General features: G+C 33.6%; 3 protein-coding genes across 10 annotated transcripts; 2 read left to right on the top strand and 1 right to left on the bottom strand.

Moving 5' to 3' along the window:
• Window positions 1-1168: 1168 nt before the first annotated feature.
• On the top strand, window positions 1169-3598 carry LOC105120719 (uncharacterized). 3 transcript variants are annotated; one of them, XM_011019037.1, is made up of 5 exons: window positions 1169-1261; window positions 1335-1453; window positions 1531-1821; window positions 2150-2632; window positions 3518-3598. In XM_011019037.1, the coding sequence occupies exons 1-5, from the start codon at window positions 1192-1194 to the stop codon at window positions 3575-3577; spliced, it is 1023 nt and encodes a 340-aa protein (XP_011017339.1). In that variant the 5' UTR covers window positions 1169-1191; the 3' UTR covers window positions 3578-3598. The 3 variants fall into 3 exon arrangements, with proteins under 3 accessions (XP_011017339.1, XP_011017338.1, XP_011017340.1); XM_011019036.1 differs by lacking the exon at window positions 3518-3598 and having other exon boundaries at window positions 2150-2768; XM_011019038.1 differs by lacking the exon at window positions 3518-3598 and having other exon boundaries at window positions 1175-1239; window positions 2150-2768.
• A 4611-nt stretch (window positions 3599-8209) lies between these two features.
• Window positions 8210-12606, top strand: LOC105120718 (alpha/beta-Hydrolases superfamily protein). Of its 4 annotated transcripts, none has more exons than XM_011019035.1 (12): window positions 8210-8320; window positions 9423-9507; window positions 9616-9705; window positions 9792-9812; window positions 9898-9951; window positions 10599-10649; window positions 10756-10818; window positions 10998-11063; window positions 11375-11413; window positions 11702-11824; window positions 11910-12002; window positions 12150-12606. In XM_011019035.1, the coding sequence occupies exons 3-12, from the start codon at window positions 9688-9690 to the stop codon at window positions 12420-12422; spliced, it is 801 nt and encodes a 266-aa protein (XP_011017337.1). In that variant the 5' UTR covers window positions 8210-8320; window positions 9423-9507; window positions 9616-9687; the 3' UTR covers window positions 12423-12606. The 4 variants fall into 4 exon arrangements, with proteins under 4 accessions (XP_011017337.1, XP_011017335.1, XP_011017334.1 ...); XM_011019033.1 differs by having other exon boundaries at window positions 8211-8320; window positions 9654-9705; XM_011019032.1 differs by lacking the exon at window positions 8210-8320 and adding an exon at window positions 8327-8519 and having other exon boundaries at window positions 9654-9705.
• Window positions 12607-13354: 748 nt separating this feature from the next.
• ARABIDILLO-1 lies at window positions 13355-23314 on the bottom strand. Of its 3 annotated transcripts, XM_011019030.1 has the most exons (13): window positions 22862-23314; window positions 21225-22601; window positions 20815-20973; window positions 20648-20728; window positions 20392-20523; window positions 19659-19786; window positions 18386-18473; window positions 16093-16187; window positions 15377-15440; window positions 14950-15149; window positions 14638-14859; window positions 13970-14054; window positions 13355-13838 (listed from the first exon to the last, which is right to left on the bottom strand). In XM_011019030.1, exons 2-13 carry the CDS (start codon window positions 22572-22574, stop codon window positions 13662-13664), a joined length of 2781 nt encoding a protein of 926 aa, XP_011017332.1. In that variant the 5' UTR covers window positions 22575-22601; window positions 22862-23314; the 3' UTR covers window positions 13355-13661. The 3 variants fall into 3 exon arrangements, with proteins under 3 accessions (XP_011017332.1, XP_011017331.1, XP_011017333.1); XM_011019029.1 differs by having other exon boundaries at window positions 21225-23314; XM_011019031.1 differs by having other exon boundaries at window positions 14974-15149; window positions 21225-23313.
• Window positions 23315-26272: the final 2958 nt, after the last annotated feature.

Raw genomic sequence — 26272 nt, 5'->3', positions numbered from 1 at the left:
AACAATAAACAATCACTAAAGAAGTGAATTCTAACCTTGATTGCAAAAATTATTAAGTAAGCAAACACACATATTAGATGTATAAATACAACTAAAAGACATGAGGTCAGCTGGTTGGTCATATGAACAATGAACTAAGCTAATATATTTTTTAGTTGTTTAGTTAACGAATTTATGTTTTAGCTCGATGGTTAATGTGTGGGGGTAATGTTGTTGTTGCTGGTTTGATTTAGAGTAGAAGTAAATTTGTTTTTGATTTATAGATAATAAATAACTTGTTGTCTGTGTATTTTTTTTTAAAAAAAAGGGTTCGTCCACCCTATATATATATATATAAATTGGCCTAGGTCCATGGGCTTCCCTCTAGCCCATGCGTTTGGTTTTTTTAACAATCTCATAGCTTTTTTTTATTGGTCATTCTTTTTTTTTTAATTTTATTTTTTAATGTTAGGTTTTTTTATTGAATTTTTTTATTTATTATTAGGTTTATTGTGAATTATTTTTTGTATTTTTTATCCTATAATAAAATAAAAAACCGAGTCACAAGTTTTACGAGTTTATTAGAAGGAACCCAACCTATTTATTTTTTTCTTTGGTTTTTTTCTCAAGACTTATTCAATTAACAAGGTCATATTGAAATAACTTTCATTAGATTTAATTTAAAATTTTGGTTAAATAACAAACAGTCGGGTCAAGATTTTTTAATTTTAATTGTTATATCAAGTTTATTAATAATATTAAAAAGATTTAACGGTCTAAATATGTTTTTAACCTTTTCTACCCAAGCAACAACCAGAGCATGGTCAACAATTAGTTTTAAACTAAACTACATACGTTATGTAAGAACTAAGAAACAATGTAAAATTCCTTTTAATCAAGCCAAGTACATTCGCATGGACCGGGCAGTTTGTATCTGAACTTCTCGCTGGTAAAAGTTCATCCTTTTCAAATACAATTGTTGGTTGCATGCCAACATTATTCAGAGAAAAGGGCCTCCAGTTTTTTGTGGAAAGACCATAAAGTGTGGTAAGCCCAGATTAGCAAATCCAACCCTAAATTTCTTTTTGAAGACGTTTATTATTATGGGATCCTAAGCCCATCAAAATAAACTCAACGGGCCTACTTAATTGCCTGGACCGAAAGAAAAACAAAACACGCAGGCCTAATTAACAAATAGACCCTTTCAAGACCATGACCCTCTCTTTTTTAACCACCCTCTTTCCAGCAAATGTCGCTCCTGTAATCGTAGCGCCCATCACATGTCTGTTAAAATTCTCAGCTGAAACCTTTTTCGTTCTTTTCGTGTGTGTGATTTGTTGTTTTCTCTTGAACAGCTGAATCATCAATGGACTGTTGGACTGGTGTTTTGAAGGTCCCATTGGCACCTAGCAGCACAAGTCACTGCAGAGTTGCAGTATCTCTCTGCCTCTCTGCTGCTTCCAATACCCTTGCTGTAAGTTCCTTTTCTATTTCCACTATGAAGAATTTAAAAAATAAAAATTGAATTATTTTAATTTACTTGAAGCCCAGGTACCTTCTGCAAATGCAATTTTTTTCAATGGTGATAGAGCTGAAGGGACCAAGAATCCAGTGATTGAGAGATTGTCTGATTTGCAAAAAATATCTCAAATTTTGGTGTCTAAATTTGGTGGTTGTGTTAATGCATATGTTATTGAGGCTCCTGTTTTTAACGGGCATTTTGCCGTTTATAAAGATTTTATTCCATCTGTGAATCGATATGGGGAGCCAAAATCCTATAATCCAGTCGGATTCCCAGCTTCCAACTCAACCGTCTCGGTCTTACTGAATTGCCTGAAAGAGGTATGTTTTATTGTCATATCAATAATTCAAGCTCCATATGGTGTATTGAGGATAGCTAAGAAGCTGACGCGAAAGTTTCTTTTCCCCCCACCTACTTGCAGTTTCTTGTATGCCATAATATGTTGATTTTGCAGTCTGTTAGAAATTCACAAGTGTGTAGATATGGTGGTAAATTATTGTATTATTCTGGCATAAATCAACTTGTTACTTTTTTTTTCCCTGGTTTACTGCTTTGAGAATCCATGGTTGCTTTGGTCTTGCAGTGTATTCTTGCAAGCGAGTAATAATTATTGATGTTAGTCAATATCCTGAATTTGTATTTTTGCAGGCTAAGAAAGTGATTCCGAGAAGACAGCAAGAATCTTCGACAGATAGCGTATCATTTAATCAGCCGAAAACATACATCCTTGGATTTAGCAAGGGTGGCACCGTGCTTAACCAGCTAGTTGCCGAGCTAGGCTCGTTAGAAGTAAAATCTCATATGAAACCACAGCCAGCCAGTGGAGAATCTTCGAATGTTGAAGAAGATATTCAAATCATTCCGACTACTAAAGAATGGCTTTTAAACAGCATTTCGGAGATCCATTATCTGGATGTTGGTTTAAACTCTGCCGGTGCTTATATCACCAATCACGATGTGATTGAGAGGATATCCAAACGTCTTATGCAAGGCGCTCCCGGAATTCGTTTTGTTCTCCATGGAACTCCTAGGCAATGGTGTGATAGCAACCGAGTTCTGATACGTAATGAAAAGGACAAACTAGTTCATCTGCTTGAATCTGAATCTCGCAGAAGTGGAGGGAAATTGCAGGTGTGTGAGAAATTTTATTTTGGTGACAGGCCTCCTAGTCTGCAAATGCACTTTGAAATAATTGAAGATATGGATGTCCGTTGAATATTTCCATAATCTGCATGTTCTAGGTGACGCCATGACTGCCGCAAACTGTGAACTGCTACTTGTTGGATTAGATGATAACCAGTTAGTTGCTTCACGCTTTTCCGTGGAGAAATTGTTTATAGTGTTATTAAAACTCATCTAGCCCGGTGAATTAACATGTTGATCCATTGACATCATCTCTAGCCCGGTTAGTTTTCAAAATTAATGAGGCGGAAATTTACCTGATATAATCTAATGATCTAAGCAATTTGAAAAGTGTATCTATGATATGAATGATTAGGTATAAATCCAGTTAGACTTTTTTCTTCTAAAAAAACATTCAAAATGACATTGATTTTAATTTTTTTTTGAAACAACTAATTTGAATTCATTCGGTTTAACTCAGGTTAAATTACCTAATTCATAATTAGAGTCATAAGTCTTATTGATTTTAATTTTTTTTAAATTAATTTTTATTTAAATATATAATATTAAAAATAAACATAAATTATGGAGAAAAGTGTTTCTTGTGTTAAAACAGTTTTTTGCGCATGAGCCTATGAGCAGAGTAAAAGAAACGGTGACATGTTTATAGTGTAAGGGCTTCTCCAAATAATAAAAGCTTTTTAAAAGAGTCAAGTAGTTGATATGGTGTTTTTGCATGACATAAAGATGACTCTTTATTTATTTTCAATTTATTGGAAAAATTCATTTTAATAATCTACTTGTATTTTAATATATTTAATATTAATACTTTTGTTTTTTTAGAAAAAACTATTGAAAAAAATAGAATTAGTATATGTATAATACTGATCGCAGGGAAAGAAGAATGGCTTCATTACAAACAAAGAAATGGCCTCCAACATTGGGCATGGGTGACTTCAAGATTAGTATTTATCTTGTTTTGGAGGATTGATGTAGACGCCCTTTGGAGTTTGGAATGTTGAAAAAACAAGTGACCATCTTTTTGAAAAATATTTTTTTTTATTTTAAATTAATTTTTTTAATGTTTTCAATTTATTTTGATATATTAATATTAAAAATAATTTTTTAAAAAATAAAAAATATTATTTTAATATATTTTTTAATTAAAACTTTTTAGAAAAACTAACTACAATCACATTATCAAATATTTTTATACCAGACAATTCAGGTTTTTTTACGTTTTACAAGCACAATGTAAAAATTACACTACTTTCACATTAAAAAAAATGTTGAAGTTATAAAAATATCTCTTTTTATTTTTTTTTATTTTTTTAATTAAAAAGTTAAAAAGAATGATTTTATTTTTTAAATAAAATAACTTTTTAAAAATAATTATTCAGCACTCCGAATGGCCCCACCACCAAATGTTGTTTATTGGGGTGGCGTTGGAAATGCCTCACCATTCTCTTTTCATTGGTGCTGCTCTTACCAACGGTGGGGTAATGGTCAAGCTCTAATGAATTTTTTTTATTAATTAAAATATAAATATAAATGTGTCATTTAATTATAATTTTATTTTTTATTTTTTAATTTATTTTTTATTTAATTTTTATTCTCATTATTTAATTTTTATTAAATTTAATCTTTATTCTTGTGATTGATATTTGATTGTTTTAATTTTTTTTCTAATTAAATTTTGTTTTCAATTTCATCTTTCAATATTTGATTTTAAATTATTTTTTATATTAAATTTAATTTTTATTTTTTTAATTGTTAGTTTTTTTTTTAATTTTGAATCCCTCTTTTTCTTTGTATTTTTTTAAAATTTTTATTCTTGGATATTTTGATAATTTAAAATTTTGTTTTGTTATTTATTAGAGTTTTTTTTCTATGATATTAATCTAAGCTCATGAATAGAGTCATAAATTTTAAAGATTAAAACAAATTAATTTTGGTTTTTTTTTAAATTTTAATTTTTAATATTTAATTTATTGAAAATTATTATTAGTTTAATTTTTTTATATGGGATTATCTTAATTGTAAGTTTAATAAGTTAATTCAAGTTGATTTAGATATTTTTTATTTTTTTCTGATTCTAATATATATATATATATATATTATAATCAAATTTGATAATTTTATTTAATTTTTCTATGAGATTATCCGAAATGCATCCGGATGTGCTCGTTATTGTTTTTTTTCGCCCTTTTACATTGTTATTTTCTTTGGCGGGTGTGTGAATGGACAGTGCATGGGTTATTTTAAGCTGATGCCCGAGAGAGATTCTGCTGCATATAATCTGGTGATTGGTGGATATGTTGAAGTAGGGGATATGGATTCTGCGAGAAGTTTGTTTGATGAGATGCGGGAAGGGAATGTGATTTAGTATGATTGATGGGTATTCCAATAATGGTGATGTTTTATCTGCTAGGGTTTGTTTGATGCTAAGCCAGAGAAGAGCTTGGTCTCTTGGAATGCGATGATTGGTGGATATAGTCAAATTAATCAGCTCCATGATCCTTAAAAATTATTTCATGAGTTGCATTCAAGCACCGTGTATGAACCAGAAGAGTTTGGGTGCTTTGGAATTGGATGAAGCGGTACATCATTTTTTTTTGGAGGGAGAAACTTGATAGAGCAGTCACTTGTCGATGTGTGTGCATAATGTGGAGAAATATCAAAAGCAAGAAGAGTTTTCGGCGAGATGCCTAAAAAGGAAACGGCTACTTGGAATGCTTCGATAAATGGATTGCAGTGAATGGGCATGCTATTGAAGCACTGAAGGCATTTTCGGAGATGCAACAGGAGGGAAATGGGCCAAATGACACAAACATGATTGGTGTTTTCTCTGCTTGTTGCCATGGTCGAATTTGGGCTGACCCCAAAAAGTGAGGATTATGGATGCCTCGTTTATTTATTAGGGAGAGCAGGGTGCTTGGAGGAAGCTGAGAATTTGATTAGAAGTATGCCTTTGAGGCTAATGGAATAATTCTGAGTTCTTTTCTATTTGCCTGTGCATTCTCCAAGGATGGTACTAGAGCGCAGAGAGAACTAAACCAGGCTGTCCATGTGGAGCCATATAACGATATACAGAGACTATTCCATGATGAGAAACTTGTACGCCGCTATGATGGGAACGATGGAAAGATGTGAATGAAATCAAGGGACTGATGAGAAGAAGTGGGGCGAAGGAGGAGGTTGGTAGCAGTGCTATAGAATTTCAAAGTTCATATCTAGGGTTTAGCTCACCCACAATCGGATGTTATAGAGTCTGTCATAGGGCAATTGTGTATCCACATGACGGGTGGTGTGGGCACTCAAACTCCATAACCGAGGCAAGTTCCAGGAGTGACTTTCTTACTGGTGGATTCTTTCATGTATTGGGGGGAAGAAACAGATGTGATAAGGCCGTTTTCAAGTGCAGGCCAAGGAGATCAGCGTCCTCTGAGAATTTGCAAAAAGACGACGTCTCCAACTCTAAATTAAAAAATAAAAAAAATAAAAATAGAGATACCGTACATTTAGATTTTTTAAGAATGACTCGCTACACCAACAAAAATGCATTTTTGCAGTGAACGCATGAACACGTACGCGTGCTTTGAGCATGATCAGAGAATCCAACGGGCAATTTAAGTGTATGTAATGGGCTGGTTGTTTTCATTATAGGGCTCTGTCATCAACCCCTGTTATGTCCATATTTTGTTCTTTGGAACATTTTGAACAAATCTAGAGGAGGGTAACACCGTTTATGAGACCAATGTCTCATGTCTGCAATGGAGAGCAGATTGCGACATAACATTTTGAACAAATCTAGAGGAGGGTAACACCGTTTATGAGACCAATGTCTCATGTCTGCAATGGAGAGCAGATTGCGACATAACATTTTGAACAAATCTAGAGGAGGGTAACACCGTTTATGAGACCAGTGTCTCATGTCTGCAATGGAGAGCAGATTGCGACATTTCAGCAGCTATTTCTCCGTTTAGCCGTGCCATTCTATACCAGTGCACTGTTCGGGGGATGTATGGAAGCTGTACAGAGTTTGGAATTAAAAGAAGATGATGTCTCTTGATATGGCATTACTGTTCAGAAAGACTGGTTATGAAGACCAAGGCGATAGTCTGTGTCAAACTGGGAATTCCTTCTCTAGTTTATACCGTACATTTACCGTGATATTACTTGTCATTTGTGTAATTATTTTGATTCAAGAAGAACTCCTCGTATCCTTGTTAGATGTTCAGGCTGTCGAGGCAGTCTGCAAACTAGGGATGGGAAAGGGAATATCAATTTTTGCCGAGTAAATTATAACCTAGTCCTTGTAGTTTAACAAAAAGTAATTAATTAGTGCTCATGGTTCTAGAAGTTATATATTCAATTCCTATATTTTCAAATATGTTTATAATTCAGTCATTTCATTAACCCCTGATCTCTTACAATTTTTCCCTTTTTTAAGAAATAGAAAAGGAACAGCTAGAACTTGATAAGATTTGGAGATTTGATGTGAAAAGAAGTATTTTTTTTTTTTTGGGGGGGTGGGGGGGCTACTATGATTAACCTTAGTTAAACACTAATTAAAGGACAATTTAATTATTTCTGATACTATGTATATTAATTAATTAGTATCTATAAACTATAGTGACCAAGTTGTAATTAACTAAAGTTTGGCCTGTTTGGAGCTTCTGCTTCGAGATATCCAGCTCCTCCTTGCCAGGTGGTACAACAAGGAACATCCCAAGAGCGGACATTTGGGAGAAGACAGTTCTGCCGCAAAACGATAGCAGGACGAGAGATTAGATTTGATTGTTTTTTAAAATATTTTATAATTAAAATAATATTTTTTTTATTTTTTTAAATTTATTTTTTAAAAAACATAAATTTTTTTAAAACTATCACGAAAATATATAATATAATCTCTTACAAGAATTGTTTAATTGGTTAAATTTTAATTTTAATTTTTATAAATTACTAGTTTAAGTATTATAAATTTTAGAATTACTAAAAATTTATTTAGTTATTAAATTTAAAATTTTTAAAAATTAATTAAGATGTATATAAATAACTGAACTGATAAATACTTAATAGTCTAGAAACAATGAAAGGAAAGGGATAAATTAAAATATAAAGATATCATATTTAAATACACAATTGAAGGGTAGTTGGAGCGTTGATGTTTCAATTACTTTTAAAATTAGGTTTTGACCTCAAAGTGCTGTTCGGTGCTGGTTCTTTCTTGATGGAAAAATTTGTCAAGACCATTTATTATGCTCATGTGACTGACAAATGTAATGGGTTGCGCCTAGTTAGGGACACCGAACCATTGTCTGCCAAATCTATGCATCACCAGACATAACTACACACAGTTAATTATAACTTCATCTCATAGTTTGACAATTTTTGTTAAAAAATCAAATTATCGACTCTAAAATCCGCCTCGGTTTTTTTTTAATTATTATTTCTTACACAAAAGCTATCTCTGAGACTGACTAGAAATTGCGATCGTATCTAACAAAGAGTAACAAAGTCCTTGTCTCTAGCTAATTGTCAAAGTGTCAAAGGGCAGCGGTTAAACTCAAAACAGCGCCATTGAACGAACTCTTAAGATAAGAATGGTAGATGGCGCTTTGTCCCCGTTCTGCCAAGCTAACCGAAGCCATATCTAGCAGTCTCCCTTTCTTTCAAGCGTGCTGTATATTATTTGTAAGTAGTTGAGCCTTGTATCTTTACTTTATCTCCCAAAACCCCTCCTCTCTTGCCACCTCTATTTTATTGTCTTAGGGAAAGAAAAAAACAACCATGGGTTTTTCCCTATTCGTTAAGGCAACAGCCTTTATGATCATTACATTGATGTTTACTTCTGTCCCGTTTACACACTCTGTTCCCTTCGTAGTTTTTCATGGTAAGTTTTTTAGTTTTTTAGTTTTTTTAGGCTGGTGGTCATTTTCTTTGAAAGCTGTAGTTTTTCTTGTTTCTGTTGATGAAAGTCAGTTATTCATTTTTATTTTCTTATGGCTAACAACTGATAAAGGCCATGCTTATCATTTTAGTTATTCTTGGATTTTCATTTTCATTTTCTTGGGATTTAGGAAACTGGAAAATCTTTACTCAATTGAGTATTTACTGCATGTTTAGTTTTTGATTGTTTGTTGTTATATTGGCTTCTTTGTGTTTGTGTATTAGTAGACTGAGTGATTAGGACAGAAAGGCTCATAAATTTATTGCATTCGTTTAGTAATTCTTTGCAAGTGAGAGAAAACTTGGGGTTTTATTGATTTTCATTAAGTTAAACATGACATGATTTTGCAAGTGAGAGAAAACTTGGGGTTTTATTAATTTTCATTAAGTTAAACATTACATAATGTAGTCTTTGAGAGCTAAAATTTGTTGAGTACGTGCCTTCATAGTTCATACAAAACTTTGATTTGGTTTAACTGTTAGACCTGTAAAATATTGCTCTCTTTCAGTATATCCAGCTCCACTTTTCCGAATTTCTAATCAAATCGACTCCTCTACACAAATAGCGGTTTTTTTTTCCACACATTTTCTCGGGTGAAGGTATTTGAGCGTGAAACAGAGTGTTACCTTCTACTTAACTTTATTAGTTAGAAGGGGTGATGAAATATGAACTTATAGTTGTTTGATTATGCTTTGACAACATGTGAAATAATTATCTTAATTAAAAAGTTTAAACTGTTAAGTGAAGCTAAAATAATATTTTTATTTTACTCTCCATCATAGTTGTTGCCATGTGCATCAAACTTATCGTAAAATGATGATATTTTTTGTGTATGTTTTGTGTTAGGTATTAGTGACAAATGCAGTAATAAGGGAGTCAAACAGTTCACTGAGCTTTTAAGCAAGTGGTCAGGCATTCAAGGACATTGCATGTATGATTTAATTTGTGGATTGTTTTGCTAGTCATAACAGCAATGGTCATTTCTCTATATATTTGGTGATCTACTTCCACTCAAAATCACTTTATGTCTGATCAACAGCCTGTATGTAATCGTTTGATTCCCCTTCTTCTCTTCAGAGAAATTGGAGATGGAGCATGGGATTCTTGGACTATGCCCCTTCAAGATCAGGTGACGGCTGAACTGATGGCTTGAGGAGCATTTACTGTTGACAGTTTCATATCCCAAAACTAAATTTATTTTCACTTTTGTTGCAGACGGAAATTGCTTGTGAGAAGGTGCTAAAGCTACGTGCTTTTTTGTCATTGGTTTTTCACTTAGAAGTTCAGTTGTTCAAAATTAGATTGTCAACGAAATTTTCAGGTGAAGAGTATGAGTGAACTGAGCGATGGTTACAACTTAATTGGACTTTCTCAGGTAATTAAATTTTGAAGAATAAGTTATCTGTTAGCAATTTTAGAATTATAACATTTTTTTTTAAGTTATTCTTTTGTCCATTAAGAGCATACATGGAGAATGATCCTAGTTTTTCTATTTATTTGTGTTTGTTTCAATGAAGGCATGAACTGATCAAGTTATTGCACTGGTAACAGGTCTTCACTATTTTATAAGTTGATCTCGTTTTTGTACAGTTTTGCCTTCTTATGAGTTGCTTCATCCCTCACAGATACCTTTTTTTAAATGTTCTCAGTTTCCCAGGAGTTATATTCAATATACGATTGACTTGTTGAGTGATGGAGTTTTGGATATCTGCATCTGTTAAATTTTTGTTGTTTTTTCTTTTCTGATGTGTCGCCTTGCCTTTGATGGTTATCTCAATTGTCATCTAGCTTTCTCGTTCTATTCTTTGATTTGCATTGGTGGTTTTGATTGTGTTTGGGTGCATTTGAAAAGTGTATTTGGCATGAAAAGGTATCAAATTAGTAGATTTTTGTGTTTTCTGATGATTTTAATGTGTTTATATCAAAAAATAAAAATAAAAATCTAAAAGAAATTCATTTTGATGCATTTTCAAGAAAAAAACACTTTTACACTAATGTTTTGTGCCATCCTTTATTTCACAGGGTAGCTTGATTGCTCGAGGGGTTATCGAATTTTGTGATGGGGGGCCTCCTGTAAGAAACTGAAAATATTGCTATATCCTTCTTATACCGCAATGTCCTTTTATTCCCTTATTATTGTGTTGCCTTGGCTTAATATCGCTGCCCATGTGGGGGACAGGTGAAGAATTTGATTACGCTGGCAGGTATCCATGCTGGTATCGCTTCAATTCCTTTCTGTGGAGTAAGTGCTGTTGCCTAAGCGTCTCAATTCATTGCTTCAATTCCTGCTGGTTTTAAAGACAGTGTATTGTGCTGAAATTGAAACCCGTGGTAGTTCTTAGAGATATTGTTGTGGATTTTTATTATTACGGGCTACTGTTGCCTTCAGTTTGATATTCTCTGAGCCTCTGACTTTTGCAGTGCACCATTGTATGCGTTCTTTTGGATAATTTGATCAAGTCAGAGATCTACAGCAGTTATGTTCAGGTTTGAGTGTCGTATTTTGAGATGGTAGTTTAAAGTGTCATGTTCAATGGGACAAAACAAGCAATTTATACCAAGCGAACAGTTTTCTTAGCAAATCTACAGCAGTTATGTTCAGGTTTGAGTGTCTTATTTTGAGATGGTAGTTTAAAGTGTCGACAAGCAATTTATACTAAGCGAACAGTTTTCTTAGCAAAATCACTTCCTAGGAGCTGACAATTCCTGTGAAGGATAGATAATTTCATTGCCCCTCATTCATATATTCTATCTTTTGGCATTCAGTGCATGTTGACTTATCTCTGATGAAATTGCAGGAACACTTGGCTCCCAGCGGTTATATCAAAATCCCAACAGTGAGTCTAGTTCTTCAGCTATGGTGATATACACAGGTTCTCAGCTCCTCCTCGTGGGGGTGCAAGATATAAGTTAGTGAATAAATTTAAGAGAAATATGAAGCAGTATGAAAAGAAAAGAAAAGTTATATTGGATTAAGAAGTAGCTAATTGCAAATAATTTGTTTTGTGCTATTGTCACATGATCAAGTTTTTTCTAGGCCAAGATACAATTTTCCATGCAAGTTATTCATTCTTGTTATTTACCTTAAATTAATTGTCATGGCGAGATAAATCTGTTTCTTACAGGACATTCCTGCCTACTTAAAAGGATGTAGATTCCTCCCCAAACTTAACAATGAGATCAAGAATACCAGAAATTCTACATACAAGGAACGGTTCGCTAGCTTAGAGAACCTGGTTCTTATCATGGTGAGTTACCGAGTTGACCTCTGTTGTGCTTCTGTAACGTTCTTTCGATTTAATCTAATCATTGTAACTTGGTGATCATTATCAGTTTGAGCAAGATACAGTTTTGGTACCGAAGGAAACCTCCTGGTTTGGATATTATCCAGATGGGTCCTTTGATACTGTTTTACCTGCGCAAGAGGTAATGATCTACAAGCATACTCTAATTCAAGTTAGGCATCTTCAATTATCTGGATTTTGCTGCGATAATCTGAGGTCAAGCTTTCATGTCATTCAATTATGGTCATTTTTAGCTTTTAAATTTCTTAACTTGGTCTACGCCTTGCAGACTCTGCTCTACACTGAAGACTGGATCGGTTTGAAGACATTGGATGAAGCTGGAAAAGTTAAATTCATTAACGTGTCTGGGGGGCATCTTGATATCTCGCAAACTGACATGAAGAAATACATATTGCCTTACTTGGAGGAACAAGCACCATCCCCGGGTCTGCAGATTGTAAAAGGATCTTCATCTGATAGATGGTTTTCAACAATCAAGAACAACTTCATGGAGCTGGTTGGACGCACTGACGATCAACATTTACTTGATATTCGGCAGTAGATTCAGAACTCTTATTGCCCCGACAATAAGCCAAAAGGAAGAAGGAAAATATACACTAGAACTATAAATTCATTCTTCGCGCAATATCTGTCCATTTATGGTCATTTTTCCGTTCCTGAAACTCTCTTGTATATCATTCTATTGAACACTTCCTCGGTTTCCACGTCATTATTTGCAGAATTCGTCTGAGTACGCGCACGCGGATAGTTTAAGCACTACACAATCTTTTGCAATCACCGAGTTAGATATTAGATGATGTAGTGTGTTTTTTAATTATCTTGAAAACTTTTTCATTGTAAATTAAAAAGTTGATGCTTGTGTTTAATAAATCAAATAGAGAATAATGTGGGCTAAAAATATTATTAATACTAATTAAAGACTCATTAGAAAGTCAAGAAACCAAAGAACAAATTTAGATATCTAATCTCACTCCTACGAAAAGAAAAAATTTAGATGTATTGTATATCTCACACTGCATGAAATTCAACGGTAAAATTATATTTTACAAGAAAAATAATAATTTAAATACCATCAAAATAATTTTCTAGTATAATTCTTATTTTTGTTATTAATATATTTGTAACAAAAAAATATAATTTTTTGAGCTATGTTTTTTCAATAAAAACTAAAACTGATAGAATAAATAATAAAAATAATATTAAACAGCTTATAAAAGGTAAAATCAGAAGAAGAAAAAATCTCATGACCAGAAAAAGCCCTATTGAAACCCATACCACTCGCAGCAGTGATTTCGTGACACAAATTAATTTTATTTTAATTTTAATTTAATGATATTCTTGTTTGCATAAGTTTTCTTAAAAGTTCATGAAAACCAAAATCCAATAGACCAAAATCCAATAGACTATATAGCACTTTCCTCAGTTATTTTCCACGGACCCCAAGAAGAAAGGGAACTGACCAAAGCCTCGTCAAGTCTCAAACTGTTCAAACATCGATGTATGGAAAATATGCCGCAATGAATACTATAGGAGAAAAAAATGTTTATGTACTTGTTTCTAGATCAAACCCCAGCCAAAAGTGCTTACAATATAACTACAAGGAATTGTTACATCGGGGGGCAAAAATCACTGAAACTCAACTAAACCACCTCTAAATACCTAAAAAAATGCAGGGAAAGAGAGAATTATACTAAGCAGACTGCATTCTATTCCACCGGGTAAGAAAGGAAGCTTGGAACTTGATGTCTGTTAGCTTCCATCAGCTAAACTAAGACTGCTTTCATATTGAAGATTCTATATGGTGGTACTCAAGATTGCGCAGCACAATTCTTGCAAAGATTTTGGCTTCAAGTGGTGCAGTTGCTGCAGCAGCTGCAGCTCGCAGGACCCGTGCAGCTCCAGCACTCTGCATGAGACTCGCATGGTGCAAAGCATGCCGTCCACCAGGAATAGTAAACTGTAATTGATGGTTTAAATTCATGAAAACAAGAACTCACCCATGCAAATATTCAGTAGAAAGATATAAATGATAATGAACTCAAACAACTTGGAACTGGCATTTTTAAGAGTCTCAGCGAGAAAGATTACCTGGAGAAGAGCGAATGCAGCACATGCCTTTAGTATAGAAGAAGGATTCCGTAGCATGGCAACAAATCTTCCAATTTCAGCTCCACTGAGGCCACAAAAAGAAGAAAGGGAGAAGAAAAGAGTTTGCTCAGATTTATTGTACAAAATGGTGCCAAACCACATTCATTATCATGGTAAATTAAAGAACCAGTCAGCGCTATAAATTTGAAATCATTCATGACACAGGTGAACAATTATGGGTAACAAGAGATGGGTAGCCTGGTCAATTGACACTATCTGAGCAGCCCAGTCGTTAGGAAAGAGAAGGTTCATAAAGTGTGGGCCCAAGATATGGGCTTAGTGCTGAAGAAACAAGACCTACAGGAAATTGGATGCAAGTGGTGCTGAAGAGAGAAGACCTCCATGAAATTGGATGCAAGTTCAAGAATAGAATTTTACATGTCACACAAAATCAGCATTATATACATTCATTCAATAGCAATCATAATTGAATTACATTAACAAGCAAGTTTAATCATAAAGCGGCTAACTGCAAATTGAAATACCAGTCTATATAGTTCTTACTTCATGCAACAATAGGCTGCAAATTAGGGCAGATGATTTTTTTTGGAACAGTAATAACTAGGAGCGTGTAAGCCACACATGTAGTGCATGAGACAGAGAGGCACCTGCATCGCAGATGTCCTGCTTCTTGAATACGAGCTCTCTCCGTTACTTGTGCTAATGCTGCTGGAGCTGATGATGCAGCAGCAGTGGCAAATGCTTGCGGATCAGTAAATGTAAGGACAAAGGCCTCAATGTGCTTCAAAGCCATCCTTCTAGCTCCATCTAAATTCACGCTCTTTGAAGTGCTCTCTGTTGAAGTTCCTATTAATGCAAATTCATCCATTCTGCATAAGAAAAGACAAGAAAAAACATAAAAAAAAAATAACTGAAAGGCAGGAATATTTAGCGAGCATGATTATACGTTGTTCACGCACCCAAAATGGAAATTGTGTAAGTACCTCCCATCAAACATATAGGCCAATGCTAATGCAGCCATGAAGCGAGCCATTTTTGATACTGATGAAGAACATAGATCAACAAGCGCAGGAACCCCACCTTCCTCCACTATACGAAGAGCATTACCTGGATTAAAAGCAAGATTCCAGAGAGCTCCTGCAGCAGTTTCATGAACATCCTGGAAGAGAAAACATGCATTAAGGTTTTGTCAAGTTTTATTAACAACAGTAAACAAAAGGAAATTTGCAAGTTTGAGGCAGTTGCAGACTGTAGAGAACTTGATTATATATGCCAACAATGTTAAAGTTGCATAAAAATAGATAGCGATTTTCAAAATAGTCGGAGAAATGCTTGATAATGATAAGAAATTTCAAAAATTGGCTATTAAGAGATTGAAAAACTGACCTCAGCCTCAGAGCGTGCCAGAGCAATCAGAGGTGCCACACCTCCTTCTTGTCCAATAGCAATGCTAATGTAAACCAACAAGTATATATTTAACATTAATATAAAGGCTACAATGAAGAATAAAAAACCTTCATTTATTTGAGAATATATAGGTTTATTAGTCTACAGAAGTACGAATTCAAAACAAAAGGACAACATGAAATTGCAACATAGAAATGAAGATAAACACACTTTGTACAGCCTAACTGCATAAAATACAAAAATAGTTTGATTGCGGCTATACAACTACATGTGCATCATTTTGCTGATACAGAGATGCCATGCATATCTGTCTTTATAATGACTAATTAGTGTTAGTGTGGAGCAATGCTTTTCAACATTCTTACTTAGTTACTAATGCAAAACCTACTATCCTCAAAATAATCATCACACATCATGAGGCTAATCACAAATGCATTTTCTCAAACAATGTGCAGTGCACCACCAGCTGGATGCAGCTGATATCCCTCTACCTTTCACTGCTCAAAAAAGAGAGAACAATCTGGTTTAAAGAATTCCCCATACACAAGTGCGAGGAAACTTCCATACAGTTAGGCTTCAGTTGAGGAGCATGCAGTCAAAAACACATACATATTTCCTTGGTACATGAGGTAATATCTATCAATCCATAATACACAAAATAAAATGAGATCCAAAACTTGAACCACCACATTTACCTGTTGGCTTCTGACACTGACAATCCCCAGAGAGCTCCAGCAGCCCTCTCTTGAAGACCTGGAGAGGCATTTGCACAAGATTGTGCAAGGGCAACCTGAAAACACCACATAAGATGAAACCTTTAGAATATACATGGTGAAATTTCCTACCACGTAGAATACATGATTTGTCATCAAACGAAATCAGGAGAAAATCATAAAACTAAGAAACAAAAGTAAAATTGCTGCTGCTTAAATCATTGGCCATTAGCACACAGAGCAAACAACTTAAATAATTGGAGGAATTTCCACCTCTGAAAGAAAAATCTTGAACAGTGAATAAATGTTTCTCTTAAAACTTGAACTAAGAAGCATGAGTCAATATAAAGGATGCCCTCATATTAAAGTTAACACATATTAAATGCAGATGAGAGGCATCAAAAACATAAAACACATCTGGCTTGATCTTTAGAAACTGTTGAAAGAGGAACCACCAGATGTTAAATTGCCATTTTTAAGCAGCAAGCAAGTTTACTATACTCATGTTTGTAACGTCACCTTGACTTCAAAAAGACAGTCTTCCCTTTCAGAAGTGTTTTTTACTCTCACTGAAGGTGAAAATGTTTTCTATCTATATAATTGTAGTTTCAGTTTCGAAACACTTCACCTCAAAATGAGGGAAAACATATTGCCTCACAAAAGCAAGCCTTCTGTAGATGAGTATTTAATTAATGTACAAGCAAATGATTTAAAAAACAAAATAAAGAGAGGCAATCTTTATTTATTAAATCGATCAACTAGCTAGGATGCTTTATATAGGCAGCAAAGATATTCCAAATGAGAAAACTTACTCCTAATCTGAACAGAAAAAACAAAACCACAGAAAAGCTTAATGAATATGAAATCGAATAAATTCATAATCCAAAAACGAAACTAAATCCAACAAGGACAGAAGAAACAAAACCAGGAAAACCCTAATAAATACCAAATAGACTAAATTCCCAATAAAAATCACCATCTGCTAATAAGGACACAGTAAAATTCCTAAATAATAAAAACTTAGATTATAAAATACTAATCCTAGAAATCTTGCTTCATTTTCCATCATTCTCCCCTAATTGGAAAAAAAATCTCGAGTGTTGGAAGTAGCAAAAACTCAGACAAGATGCCAACAGTGGCATCAAGAACACCAGTTATGGACCACAGTGCCAGTGGGGTTCAGATTAGAATGCAGGATTCCAGAAAGGCTGCAATGTTATTCCAAATATGGTCTTTGGCTAGTCGCAGAAGCAGGTTCCAAATGCAGGGATCTCCTGGTGACGTTCCTTCGTTACCATCTGTAGGCATTGAGATCTGATTTGTTTAGAGAATCCAGCAATTTATCGCTAGTTCATGGTAACCTAGTAATTGCAACATGTACCAGTAATATCCCATGATAATACTTATTGGAGTCGAGATATGCACCAGCAATATCTTGTGAGATCGTAACTTGAGTTTTCTAAATGACATGATATAAATTTTAACCCCACAGTGAGGCAACAAATTTTTCTATTGACTTCTTTTGGCTTTTTTTACAACACAAGCAATAAACAACCAAATGATCTTGACCAACAATAGTAAAGTTACTAAAAAGAAAGAGATCCATGACGAAATCACAAATGTAAACAGGGACAAATTCAAGGAAACCAATCAGTAATCTTGAAACCCTCTATGATGTCACATGATGTAAAACCAAAGGATGAAGAATAGCAAAATAAAGAATCAATCTCAAGATCAGTTTATACGATGAACAAACAATAATAATCTGTCTTCAGTGTTAATGTAGGTTGTTGCTTTATACAAGCACTAGTACTATTTGTCCCATATGAAACTTGAACCGAATAATTAGGATAGTGAAGCACAGGAGAGTGAACTAAACAGGAAATAGAATCAGCTCATTAATAAAAGCTACTTAAGTACTAGCTATATTAAGTAATTACTAAAAACCCAAGTAAAGCTTTGAATGGTCAAATATTAACCCTGCAAGTCTTGCTTCACTTTCTTTCACTTCCATATATATAATGCATTGACTTCAACAAAGAAAAAGAAATAGGTCATGCACCAGCCATTAATTTTGTATCTTTAAATGGATATTTCAATTGATGAAGAATCCATCATCTAGTTAGTCTTTAAAATGCTAACAAAGAGGCACCATGTTCTCTCAAACACGCACAATGTATGTAGTACTTTCTTTGCAGCACTTCCTATTGCGTGTCAATGCTACAATGGATCTCAAAAACAAACTACACGAGGAGGTAGCAAGTAAATATATTACCAAGGCCTCAACACCACCAGCTGCTGCAATTGCTTCTCGGTTTCTGTCATCGAATGATAAGTTCCATAATGCACCAGCAGCTTCCTGCCTGTTTAACAAGCAATCAAAGTACTACATATCAGATAAAATATTGAAGATAATTATGTAATATGCATGTGCATATAAAGAGTCTTGGTTTGTAGATTTCTAAACTACAATTGGCCAGCGAATACAGCTTTTTACCACAGCCACTAGGAGAAACATTAGAAACAATGATTCCAAATACTAAAGCCCAGTAAATTTAAGGTGATTAGGCTGCAAGAACAGGATGCTACAGAGTTGAACTAACTATAATTTTCAAATAAGTTGAGCAAACATAAACTTTTTACTAAAATATTTGAAATGATTCGCCAGTTTATGAGCTCACTCAACCGTACGCCAACGCTATCTATCTTGCTATGGCTCTTAGCTCATTCTTTTGATATCTGGTTAGCACACTAAGAATGTGGTAGTATGATCGGCGGGTGTTGGAAAGAGAGCTTCAGTACAATTATCACTGCTTAGCGGAGTGAGGTACAAAGCACCTTTCCACTCTTTGCTTTGCATATGCAGGTGCGAAAGAAATTTCTTTTAAGTCTTCTTTTTTACTTATTTAGAACTCAGCAACCATAGTTTCAAACACCAAAACACACCCAAAGATCAAAAAACATAACACATGAGATTCTATACTGGTTTATAATAGGATGGAAACAATTGCAGTCCAAGTACTTCTTTTTCCTTTCTTTCCAAATAAGGAAAATGGACAAAAAGGTAAGCAACATCAAATGACAAGAAAGGGAGGACCATCAAGGTTAAGTTAGCAAGCAATTGGATAAAATAGGTAAGAACAGCATCAAAGAATTTTAAGTTTCCTTCAAGATGGATTTTCAACGACTCCTTGGTCCTTGGATGATAATGGGACTTGAAGTCTAAGACAAAATCTCAGTGAAGAAAAGGATAATTAAGACCACGCAATAAATAATGAAGAAACTAAACTCATCTCTGGACCATTATAATCTATTTCTTGTCAGAAGTATAGATACAGATAAAGGGAAACTGCACCCTCTGGTACGTAAGAAATTGCAATTTGAATGGACAAGATAATATCAGACTGGATGCAGATAAAAGAATTCAATAGCAGGAACAAAGAAGCTAATATTGATTAGATAATCAAAAATATTGGACAAATATGAAACGCAAGGGGAAAAAAAAAGCTTAGATAAGGGATACATATACAGATTTGCAAAGGAATTACCTGACACCTTCATGGAGCGAACGGGTGAGTTGAACAAGGGCTTCAAGAGCGCCTGCTTCTTGTCCAACAGCAGCATTGTTAGAATTGCTATCTCCATGAGCAGCCAAGTTAGCTAATGCACGAGCAGCCTAGCATTATGAAGATACATTAATAATTTACAACAAATCAATTTCACACAGAAAATCTTTCAACAAAATAATTGGTAGAAATAAATAGGACCCTTGAAATTACAAATTTCAAATCAGGAACCTCCTTATTTAAGTCATTACAGTCATAGCACTGCAGAGTGTTAAGGAATAGCGAAGGCATTTTGATATGGAGTTCATGTGAGCCTTAGTTTCAAGTAGTAGGATTTCAAGCACCATGATTAATGGTGGGCATTGCTTAGAAATGGGGGATACACCAGTCACCACAGAACCTTGATGAGGTTATTTTCAAAGCCCAAAACCATCATCGTCATGGTCTATTGATGGCTCTTTGCCACATTCTTTCTGAAAAGTTCAACAATATTTAAAATTATATGTAGCTGAGATTATAACTCTGTTGAGTTGTCACATGTAATACAACAACAGAACAAGAAAGGAGAAAATGAAAAGGAATATATTAAGAGCAAACAAATTCTGATTCTAGCATTTAGCCTGCAAACAACTGTAAATTGATCAATGTCTCTTGTAGAGATCTTAGTATGAACCTTTTCACATAATATATCTCCTAATAATAAAAAATAGCACACCTGCTCTTGTACTCCCTCAAACTTGCAATTTCGAGCAAGCATCACCAAAGCATGCACACCACCTGCCAGTGCAACCTCCATGCTACACTTGTCATCAGCTGCCAAATTTGCCAAAGCACCAGCCGCACGTTCCTGATTGGAAACAAACACAAAAATTTATACTACATTTAATTGAGTCAAACACAAGAAAAGCAATGCACAATTAAGGGAACATTTTATATGATTACAACATAGACCAGGATATTAAAGACTTCACCAGAACTCCATCACTACCAGAGGACCATTTGAATATAAGGTCAACCAGAGCTTTGACACCACCAGCCTCAGCAATGGCACCCTATCAATAATTTTGAAATCACCAAAATTAGAAGTTTAGGACATGTATCTTGTGATATTAAAATAAAGAAAAACAAATTATTAAACCTTGTGCTCTTCTCCGACTGAAAGATTCCAGAGCCCTCCAGCAGCCTCTTCGGCAACCAGCCTGTTCATGGACCTTGCCAGCCCAGCAAGGATTTCAATTCCTCCTTCTTCTGCAACGGCTTTTGCTACATTTGCATTCACGGACAAGTTTGCTATTGCCTATATCATTAACAATTTAGAATATTTAACCCAATCCATATTTTCATGTCAAAATCAAGAGCAAACTGAGACATGAAATCAAAAATTTCACAGCAGAGAGTAAATATAAGTAGAATAAGAAACCAGACATTAATAGATAAAATTAGACCATTTAGGAGACTAGATTATGGGAAAACATTTTTAAAATGTTTAGACTGTGCAATAATTTGGCTATAATCAGTGCTGCTTGCACATCCATGAAATAAATTCACCTTAGCAGCCTCTGACTGAAGACCTTCCCTCCAAGATTTTGCAAGGTTTAGAAGAAGACGTATGCCACCATCTCGCATAACTTCCTCGGCCCTTCCACAATCTATGCTAGCATTTTCATCATCAATGACTACAAACGTTGCAAGTCCAGTGGCCGCCCTTTCTTGAACTTCTTCCTGTGAGCTCTGCATTAAACTGAGTAATATTGGTGCCCCTAACTTGAGCCAGAAAGCATCCAAACCTTGTGGATTACTCTCAGCAGTACGCAAAAGGGTATGGGATAGAATCCATTCAAGCCAATTCATGATTTCATCGACGTTCTTGTCCTTGGTCTTTAAATTCCTCCAATCCAAAAGGACATTTTTCCCCGTCTTTGTAGTGTCGGCAAATAAAGAAGCTAGTCCTTTAAAAATGTCATTGAAGAGGGCAAGTAACAATTTTCCTTTGTATTGATTCACACTAAAGGTATTGTCTTCTTCAAGAACTGGGCAATTCATTGCACACAAAACCTTCAAGCTAGGTGATAATGATAATAGTCTAGAAACTGCACTTGGATCAATATCAGTTCTTGAAACATCCAACCCGATCAATTTAGGCAGCTTATGCCAAAGATGTGAGACCACGCCCCACTTCATATTTGATGTCCCAGCAACTGAGAGGAAATGAACAGATACTACATTCCCCAATGCTACCTCATCAACCTTTAGGCAGTCCAAAAACCCAATATCAATCAGATTTGGACAATGCTTAGCTAAAGCATTGATGACATCAGCAGAGACATCCCTTAATCCAGAGAGCCGAAGTTTCTTTAGTTTGGGACAGCAAAAGGCTATTGCTTTAATAGCATCACTACTTACCTTCTCACAGAAGTCTGGTCCAAGTTGGAGGGTTTCAAGGGCCTCATGCCGAGCAACAATCATAGAAAGTGTTGCATCTGTTATTTTCCTACAGTAATCACCACTTATTTCACGTAAATTCCTTGCTTGAAGATGTATTATTGCATCAGCAGACTCTGCTCCACGAAAACGAATCTTCTGAAGATTCACACACCTAGAAGCAAGTGAAACCGCCATTCCAGGATCGCATTTGTGGGCGCGAAGATCCAATGAAATCCACAAGCACGAAGAAAGACCTAAAACCCTCCATGTCTTGCACGTCGATGACAAGCTTGCGCGGTCACGATAATTCAAACAAGAAAATAACTGAATCACAGTATCATCTGGCAAGCTAGTCCAATCAACATACTCGTTACTATCAGGACACAAACCCGCATCTCCAATTTCAGGATTACCAGGCAATCCCACCTTTTCCTTACTCTTCTTCGCCACTTTCTGCCGCACCCTACGATTCATATCTCGATCAAGTCACACACCTCAACCCTATAAGTATTAAAGAAACAGGCGAGAACCCTTTGATATAAATCCTTTAAACTTGAAATTCAAAGCACAAAGGCACCAATTTCTCACTTCGGAAATTTAGTCCACAAACAAGTAAATGCATAATGCTGAATTGCTTATACAAATCAGAAAATATAGAAATTTTGTAACCTACAATATCCCAACACCAGCAAAACCGAGAACCCAATAATCATTCAGGTCATGAATGCACTATAGGCAATAAAATCAATGGCTAATCAAACCTGGGTTGCTGGGACTTATTTGAGTTTTTAAGAGTAAACCCCGAATGACTGAAGCTTTTCGGTAGATTAAATCAGTTACTTTTCATAAGGTAACTGCATTCAATAAAGGGTCAACGAAGCTTCAACATGTTATAGAAGAGATATAAAATTGAGGGAAAGAAGCAGAGAATTCGGGTGGGCAAATATGAGAGAAGAGGAAGGAAACCCTGAAGAAGGCATGTGAGTCTCTACCCTTTTATTGTTTTCTTTTTTCTTTTTCTTTTTTTGTTAACTTTGTGGGGAAGCAGTGTGAGGAGGGGAGAGTTTATTTTTGTGGTTTGTGGAGGGATAAAAATAAACAAAAATGGGATTGGGATTGAATTACTTCACAGTGATTAGGGTGAGATAGGTCAGGACAGGGGGGATGGTATCGGTGTTAACCTACTGTGCTCATCCTGGACTACATTCACCGCCATTGCATCTTATTTTATTTCTTCTCTCTAGATGGCTGTTTATCAGAATTCATTCTATTGTATGGGGTTTTTTAAGCTTTTTTTGGTAAAATTATCAGAATTGAATCCGATGAATGCAAATTTTAAGAGAAAATCTAAAATATACGGGAAAAAGAAATTTCTTGATTTATTATGGATTAAAATAGTAAAATTATTATTCTTCTAAAAAAACCTAAGTTGTTTATTAGAGATAATTGTATTTTTTTAAAAATGGTCTAATGTTCATTTTAGATTTGATTGGAGTTATTTTTTTCATTTTTTCTAATAATGTAATTACTTGGTTATTCTTAAAAATAAAAAATTAATAATCTTAGGTTTGGGCTTTTTGTATTTTAATTTTTTTAATAGCAATTAAATTACTTAAGTTTTCTAAAAGATGAATTTTTTTTTTACTTTTCTTTGAGATAATTTTTTATTTTTACATGATTAAATATAAATATTATTAAAAAAAATTATACGCAAGGTTATATAATAACCAAACACTACTTTCCAAAAAAATATTTAAATCATTTTGATATCTATTATGTAATAAAGCAAAATATATGGTTAACATTTGTTCAATTTAACACTAATAACTTTTTTATTTTATTTTTGGTTTTCACTTTATTCTTTTAAAATTTCAAAGCAATTCTTCAATTTATTATTCATTGAAATTTGATTGATATTTTTTTAAAAAATACATTTTTTAATTTTATCTTTCTTTAATTTTCTCATTTTACAAGTTTAATTTTTATTTTTTTATTAATATCTGTTTTATTTAAGATAATTTTTTAAATTATGTTTTTTTTTCAATAGCATTCTTCTTAAATTTTTTTACTCAGTTAAGTTTGATTTTCATTCTCTAAATTTGTATTTTTCTCACTCTAAAAATTTTTTAACTTAATTTTATTTTTTTATTTTTATCATTCAACATTAAATAGATTGGAAATTGAGTTTTTTAATTAAACTTGGGTTTAGAATTTCAAAAATTTTAAATTTTAAATATTAACCCAGATTTAAAAAATTCATCCATATTTGCTTGTGTTTCTTTTCTTTTTCCAAGCTTTTTTTTTCAATTTCAAAATTCAATATTTACTTGATTGGATAGACTCTATTATTTTTATTTATTTTCTTTTTATATATTTTATTAATATTTTAAAAATAACTTGAGTTATCTTAATTCTTTTTATTTGTTATTTTTTATTTCATCTTTTAAGAAAAAAAATTTAAATCGATTTTTTTATTTTATCTTTTAATGCTAGATTGGTAAAAAATTAATTTTACTTTTCAGTTTCATCTTTCAATGTTAGAGTTTTTGTATATTAGGTTTCATAATTTTCTTTGGTTTCTTTTTATTTGTTTATTTTAGCCCCATCACTTAGACTACAGATTTGATGAATTAGTACAGATTGAGTTAGTTTTTTTATGATTATTTAATATTTGTTAAGTTTTATCTTTTAGCATTAATTATTTTTTTAATCAAGTTTCATAATTCTTTCTAGTTTATTATTTATTGGGTTGTTTTATTTACATGTTTTAGATTATGAAGTTTGGTTGATTTGTCTGGTTTATTAGATATATATATTTTATTAATTTATATTTAATTTGTTTAAAATTAAACTTTGATTTTTTATTTATTTTTTTTAGCTTATTTGATCTCATCACCTAACCTATAATTGACATTATTTATTAGGTTAGCTCATACCTATTTTTTATTTATTATTTGATTGGCTAGAGTCTTAACTTGATTGCTTGTTTGTTTTTTTACTCTTTTTAAAATATATTTGTGTTACTTGAGCTTTTTTGTTTTTACAGAATAAAATAAAATAAAATCCTAGCAATTCAACAGCGCAAACCCACATCTGTATTCATTATTAACTAACAGGATATGCACTCTTGGGGTTTTTTTCTTTTTCTTCCCGGTCAGGGATGTGTTATCAGTAAACATTTGAATTATATCAATAGCAGGCTGCGAATCTCAAATCATAGAATAAAATTAACATAAGTGATCTAGACTTATAAGGTGCTTGGGAGTTTTTACTGTTATTTTTAAAGTGTTTTTTATTTTAAAAAAATATTAATAATATTTTTTTTATTTTTTAAAAATTATTTTTAAGATCAGTATATTAAAATAATTTAAAAATATATTAATTTAAAATAATTTTTTCAAAAAAGCTTTTAAAATAACCTCAAAATTAGCATGAAAAAATTACTTGATTGAATGGAGAATTAGAAGATGGTATAAAATGTTCACTCTTTCAATTCACATTGTCAAATTCTCACCCCAATCACTGTATTGAATTTGACTGCCATGCCTGATTTTTACTGATGTACAGGTGGCTGACAAGAGTTCCCTCTACTCGGTCATTTAGACAGGAATAAAAAAAAAAGAGTTGGCGAGTCGAGCGGCACGCGAGTCGAGCGGGCATAAAAAAGAAAAAAGAAAATGTACAAAAGAATTGACGGGCAAACTCGATCTGCAAAGAACAAAGGGCACGCAAAAATATGGGATTTTAAAATTTACTAATCTATTCTTGGATCGGTTAACATCCAAGATTGGAATGCTTATAATCGGTAAGGGTGCGCATAGCGCCACAGGGGGAGAGAGATGACAGGATTCAGAGAGGAGATATTTTAGTGGTGGGTAGATGGGGAGATTTCCATTTTATTATTAAAATCGTTTTCACAAGTTGCATTCAAAAATTTGTGCATATTCATTAATGGCTTGAATTAATGGGGTAGATGACAGGGTCCAACGATTTTTTCACAGTACTTGAAACGACCATGACCCTCGAGTTATGGACTCGAGATTTTAAACTTGGCACGGTGATTGACCAGGAGTGGTGGTTTGGATCAAATTTTTTGTTCCGGTCAATGGGTAATCTCACATCAATAATTTTTTTAACAAATAAAAATAATATTATTTTTATTAAAAAAATAA

The sequence above is a fragment of the Populus euphratica genome, unplaced genomic scaffold (assembly GCF_000495115.2).
Source record: "Populus euphratica unplaced genomic scaffold, PopEup_1.0 scaffold6.1, whole genome shotgun sequence".
NCBI classification, from domain to species: Eukaryota; Viridiplantae; Streptophyta; class Magnoliopsida; order Malpighiales; family Salicaceae; genus Populus; species Populus euphratica.
Note: the sequence above shows the minus strand (reverse complement) of the source record. Positions and strands in the feature narration are given on the sequence as shown.